The sequence below is a fragment of the Sinocyclocheilus grahami genome, unplaced genomic scaffold (assembly GCF_001515645.1).
Source record: "Sinocyclocheilus grahami isolate Dianchi unplaced genomic scaffold, SAMN03320097.WGS_v1.1 scaffold721.1, whole genome shotgun sequence".
In the NCBI taxonomy this organism is placed as follows: Eukaryota; Metazoa; Chordata; class Actinopteri; order Cypriniformes; family Cyprinidae; genus Sinocyclocheilus; species Sinocyclocheilus grahami.
The window spans coordinates 103,928-110,239 of NW_015505900.1; the positions used below are offsets into that span (position 1 = coordinate 103,928).

The 6,312-nt window shown below is 40.6% G+C and overlaps 1 protein-coding gene across 1 annotated transcript; it reads left to right on the forward strand.

The window, feature by feature from the left end:
* The first annotated feature begins 7 nt into the window (after positions 1 to 7).
* On the forward strand, positions 8 to 3,382 carry LOC107560358 (tripartite motif-containing protein 16-like). The gene is made up of 6 exons (XM_016244507.1): positions 8 to 595; positions 939 to 1,034; positions 1,115 to 1,348; positions 2,016 to 2,175; positions 2,316 to 2,363; positions 2,853 to 3,382. The coding sequence occupies exons 1-6, from the start codon at positions 23 to 25 to the stop codon at positions 3,377 to 3,379; spliced, it is 1,638 nt and encodes a 545-aa protein (XP_016099993.1). The 5' UTR covers positions 8 to 22; the 3' UTR covers positions 3,380 to 3,382.
* Positions 3,383 to 6,312: the final 2,930 nt, after the last annotated feature.

The following is a 6,312-nucleotide window of genomic DNA, read 5'->3' on the forward strand; positions in this document are numbered from 1 at the left end:
GTCTCTGTATTCATGCAGTAAAATGGCAGAAGCCAGAATTTCTCAAGATGAGTTCTCGTGCACAGTGTGTCTGGATCTCCTGAAGGATCCAGTGACCATCCAGTGTGGACACAGTTACTGTAAGAGCTGTATTGAAGGCAGCTGGGATCATGAGGATCCGAAGAGAGTCTACAGTTGCCCTCAGTGCAGACAGACCTTCAGTCCAAGACCTGCTTTAGCTACAAACACCATGCTGGCTGATCTGGTGGAGAAACTGAAGAAGACTAAACTCTCTGCTGACTGTGACGCTGGAGCTGGAGATGTGCAGTGCGACGTCTGTTCTGGAAGAAAATACAAAGCCGTCAAGTCCTGTCTGATGTGTCTGGAATCTTACTGTCAAACTCATTTTGACCGTCATGAGGAGTTTCATTCACGTAAACCACACAAAGTGATTGATGCCACTGGACGACTGCAGGAGATGATCTGCCAGAAACATGAGAAGCTCCTTGAGGTTTTCTGTTGCACTGACCAGAAATGTATATGTGTGCTGTGTACGATAGATGAACATAAAAACCACGACACTGTATTAGCTGCAGCACAGAGGACAGAGAAACAGGTATTTAAAACTAGCGATCAAGTTAATACTCAGTGTAGTGTAGATCCAACAGTCAGATTGTTTTCTGTATAGAGCCACAGATTAATGATGCAGAAACACTTTCAATTTGAAGCTCTATGTCTGTGTCAGTTTCACGTTTATAATACTTACACTTGTAGTGTGAAACAGGCCTTAATATTTATTAATTCATGTACATTGGTGGTAAACGATCAATCATCCCTTCTAGAGTTTGAACCTACAGCCATTCGTTATCAGTTCCACTTTTACTGGATTCATCTGTTCACATGATGATTTAGTGCCAGTAGTTTTCTATAATATTTACTGTCATCTGTTTGTCCTGCAGAAGCAGCTGAAGGAGACACAGAAGACGTTCCAGCAGAGAATCCAGCAGAGAGAGAAAGATCTTCAGCAGCTGAGAGAGGCTGTGGAGTCTCATAAGGTGAGTCTGGAGAAGAAGAGAAGTTTGTCTCCGTCTCAGTTCAGACTCACTGAAGCCTGAATCACTGTGTGTCCTAACAGCGCTCTGCACAGACAGCAGTGGAGGACAGTGAGAGGATCTTTACTGAGCTCATCCGCTCCATTGAGAGCAGCCGCTCTGAGCTGTTACGTCTCATCAGAGATCAGGAGAAGACTGCAGTGAGTCGAGCTGAAGGACGACTGGAGCGACTGGAGCAGGAGATCAATGATCTGAGGAGGAGAGACGCTGAGCTGGAGCAGCTTTCACACACACAGGATCACAGCCAGTTCCTGCAGGTAACAGAGATCTAGAAGAACAGGATCATAGTGGACTTGAGCAGATCCTGCTGTGACAGAGACTCACAGAGAAACAGTTCATGAGTGTCTTATTATATAATCATCAGTCAGACTCTCATCTGATCATCTTCTTTTGAAAGAGACGTCGCTTACAAATGGCTTTCAGCTCTGGAAATCTCTTAAGAATAATTTCTCTGAGCTCTTTTTTCTGGAAGATATATTTAGCTGTCAAACACCACTAGTGCCACCAACAGTTCACTACCCTTTAAGGGTCCTTGTGAAAATTCAGTGTCTCTAACTGCTCTAAAGTTATAAATAATGTTAATTCTAATCTCTGTCTTTCCTGAGAATATCTACTCAACCCTACAATCAAACTCCATTGATGTGCTTGAGCTGTTAGATGGACATTTATGCTTTTAGCAGATGTTTTATCATCCAAACTATTTCCTAGAAGGTTCACATATAGTGTAAGGGGCAAATACTAGAATCTGTAGCTCTAATGTAATATAATAAATATGAGAAGACTGAAGCTGATGCTGTGAAATTGCTGGATTGAGGTGAGTTACTAAAGATCAGTCAAGTCAACAAGAGCCACTCAAATCTGATGTTCCTGCAGGTTACTGGGTGAAGTGTGAAGCTGATGAGTTTTGATTTCTGTTTTCTGTAGAGTTTCCAGTCTCTCTCAGCACCTCCTGAATCTACAGAAGTAAATGACGATCCCTTCAGTTCTCTCTTCTCTTCTGATGACCTGAGAGAATATGTCCATCAGCTGAGAGACAAACTGGAGGATTTCTGCAAAGAGCAGCTTAAGAAGATCTCAGACAGAGGTAAAGTCCTGGAGATTCATCTGCTCTCAGAAACCAGTCCATCATTATCTCATATCATGGAGAACATCATATTAGAAATGTCTTAGGAATGGATGCAGGATCATGAGAATCACACTGTTCATGTCTGTTGATTTCCACAGTCACATTCACCAACATTGTTCCCAGAACCAGGAACGACTTCCTACAATGTAAGTCAGTAAGAAAACAAGCAGAAAAACTCACTGAGTGTGTTCATGTTCTTCCTGTAGAAGGTGAAAGAAGAGTTGGTAACACTTTATTTTGATGGTCCCTTTTGAACATTCTGCTGATACTAAGTAAGGTTGCACCTACATGTCAACTAACTCTCATTAGTGTATTAGTAGACTGTCTGCTTCATATCTGCTCATTTTTATTCTAACCCTAACCCTAACCCTACCAGTCTACTAATACTCTACTAACACTCTAATAAGAGTTAGTAGACATGTAGGTGCAATATTACTTATAGTTAACAGAATGTGTTAAAGGGACCATCAAAATAAAGTGAAAAATAAGAGTTCTATAATTGATGATGTAAATGATTATTTGCACAGGATATCTGGTCATCTGTACTGAGACACTGATGATATACTGAATATGAAGAGTTCAGCTACATTTAAAAAATCAAACAGATTCATAATTCATAGTTTTATGTCCATCAGATTCCCATCAACTCACTCTGGATCTGAACACAGTGAATAAACGTCTCCGTCTGTCTGAGAGCAACAGAGTGATTACTGCCACTAGAAGAGTACAGTCGTATCCTGATCATCCAGACAGATTTGATGAGTATGTTCAGGTGTTGTGTAGAGAGAGTGTGTGTGGACGCTGTTACTGGGAGCTGCAGTGGAGTGGAGGTGATGATGGAGTGCGTTTATCAGTGTCATATAAGAGCATCAACAGGAAGGGATCAAGTAATGAGTGTTTGTTTGGATGTAATGATCAGTCCTGGAGTTTGTACTGCTCTCATTCCAGATACTCATTTGGACACAATAACATATGGACTGATCTCCCTGTAAAGTCCATCAGCAGTAGAATAGGAGTGTTTGTGGATCACAGTGCAGGAACTCTGTCCTTCTACAGCGTCTCTGACACAATGAGCCTCATCCACACAGTCCAGACCACATTCACTCAGCCGCTCTATGCTGGGTTTACTGTTTATAGAGAATCATCAGTGAAACTGTGTTGATGAATCAGAATAATAGGAGTGTTTGTGGATCACAGTGCAGGAACTCTGTCCTTCTACAGTGTCTCTGACACAATGAGCCTCATCCACACAGTCCAGACCACATTCACTCAGCCGCTCTATGCTGGGTTTACTGTTTATAGAGAATCATCAGTGAAACTGTGTTGATGAATCAGAATAGATTGACGAGAGATTCTAACCATAATGCTTTGAGCTGCATGATAAATCAGTAACAGTAGATGTTATAGAGTCTCTTCTTTTCTCTTCATGACATTAATACTGCAGCTGAACTTCTGTCACTGAAGTAAAATGTCTGAAGAAATGTACTAAATCCTCATATAGACAGTAAGATCAGTGTGAGTGTGTGTGTGTGTGTGTGTGTGTGAGTCCTGCTGAGTGACCATGTGTTTCTGTGCTTTTCTGAAACTCTGGGTGCTTTCACACTTGGTTCGATTGCCCGGTCTGAACCCGAGCTCAATTGCTTGATTTATTGCTTGATTGATTTATGACAAACAGTTTAAAAATTAGTCAGATTTAAATGATAATTACAAAACGTTATCATATTTCCATAAGAGTGTTAAATTTGATCACTAAATTAATGTCAGCCATTTTTAAAGACAAAGGAGAGGCAGTGGTCATGGTGAAACTTACAGACATTTGGTATCTCTAAAAAGCCCTGAATGTGCTCTCTACAGGACATCCAGACTTACAACTATGGCATGCAAGTTCTCAGAGTAATTCATTATAATAGATCATATCCACTACAGAGGATAAAAGTCTATTCCTGGGTCCCAGGAGGTTAAGATATGTGTATGTAAATTGTACTCCAGGGGGATTTTACTTCCTGCTCTCCTCGCTCTGTCCAAGCATGGCTGCATGGACAGGCATGGGGAGTTTTGCCAAGAACTGAACCAAACCGCAACACTAACTGTATGCTATATAATTGTAATAAATATACTTTGACGAAGTGGACCTGACTGAAATGGTACGTTTAATGCTAAGTTTAAAACAAGTTTGATTTAAGAAAAAAAAAAGTAATCGAAAAAGTAGTCAGAAAAAATAAAACGAGTAACCTAAATTATGCTACTAACTACAGTTTTCATCATATAATCTGTAATCAGTAACAGACTACAATTTGTTATTAATCTACCCAGCATTGCCTAACAGTGGATGGTGGCTGGTCACGTTTTTAAGGCTGTTGTCCTGCTTTTTTGTAACTTGTATTTTTTGAGTGTTTGTCTGAGACTGACATCTAGTAGACATTTCATGATTTACAGACTGACACGCCTGTTTTACACAAGTCTCTCAAACACAGAACCAGGAAACAGGAATCACATGACTTAAAGGAAAGAGAAACGGAAGTGTAGTTGAGCTGTTGTGTGTCTCTGTATTCATGCAGTAAAATGGCAGAAGCCAGATTTTCTCAGGGTGAGCTCTCGTGTACAGTGTGTCTGGATCTCCTGAAGGATCCAGTGACCATCCAGTGTGGACACAGTTACTGTAAGAACTGTATCACAGACCGCTGGGATCATGAGGGTCAGATCAGAGTCTACAGCTGCCCTCAGTGCAGACAGACCTTCAGTCCAAGACCTGCTTTAGCTAGAAAGACCATGCTGACTAAACTGGTGGAGAAACTGAAGAAGACTAAACTTCCCACTGACTGTTATGCAGGAGCTGGAGATGTGCAGTGTGAAGTCTGTACTGGAAGAAAATACAAAGCCGTCAAGTCCTGTCTGGTGTGTCTGGAATCTTACTGTCAGAATCACCTCAAACAACATGAGAGTTGGTTTAAAGGAAAGAGACACAAAGTGATTGATGCCACTGGACGACTGCAGGAGATGATCTGCCAGAAACACGAGAAGCTCCTTGAGGTTTTCTGTCGTACTGACCAGAAATGTATATGTGTGCTGTGTACGATGGATGAACATAAAAACCATGACACTGTATCAGCTGCAGCACAGAGGACAGAGAAACAGGTGATTAATACTAGCGATCAAGTTAATACTCAGTGTAGTGATCCAATAGTCTGTTTATTTCAGTATAGAGTCAGAGCTTAATTACACAAAACACAGAAACACTTTCAGTTTGAAGCTCTATGTCTGTGTCAGTTTCACCTTTATAATACTTACTCTAGTAGTGTGAAACAGGCCTTAATCCTCATGTTCATTCATGTACGATGGTGGTAAACAGAGGTGTAAAATATTGGAGTAAATGTACTTAGTTACTGTACTTGAGTATCTTTTCGGGAACTTTGTAGTTGTACTGAGTATCAAAGATATTAGCAACTTTTACACTGTACTCCACTACATTTCTGAATGAGTATCTGTACTCTTTACTCCACTACATTTGAAATGAGTGTTGCAGTTACAAATTACATTTTGCATGGACCTAGCTTTTTCTGTGGCAGTTTATTTCTGCTACAAAAGATGTGATACTGCCAGTTACAGGTCACTGCAAGTACTGCGTTTTGCCCTTACTCACCCAAACTTGTCAACAAGGCTACTTTATGTGAATGCGAGTTCCTTACCAAGTATTTGTGAATCAGAGGTGTTTTATATATGAGATGAGGACATGACTGCAGCCGGCCATGATGCCCAAACCAGCACATCCAGTGCAAGAAGGCTTCGGCTTTTTAATTTGACATAACATTATTTTATTTATCCATTATACTGAAGAGACCTTTCTGAAATATATTGTTTTTTGTTTGTTTGTTTTGTTTTGTAATTTTGAGGTGTTCAGTTTTATTTTGGTTTTATAAAATAAACGTGATTGCTCTCCTCACAAATCAACTCATTCTTGTTTTTGTCTCATGCTCTCTGTGCCTTGCCCTGGACTTTTATGTCACTTCCTGTCTCCCGTGGTGTTTGTAGTCCGTTTGTTCATTGGTTCCCCTTGATTAGTCTCCCCAAGTGTGTCTTATCTTGTTAAGCTTGTTA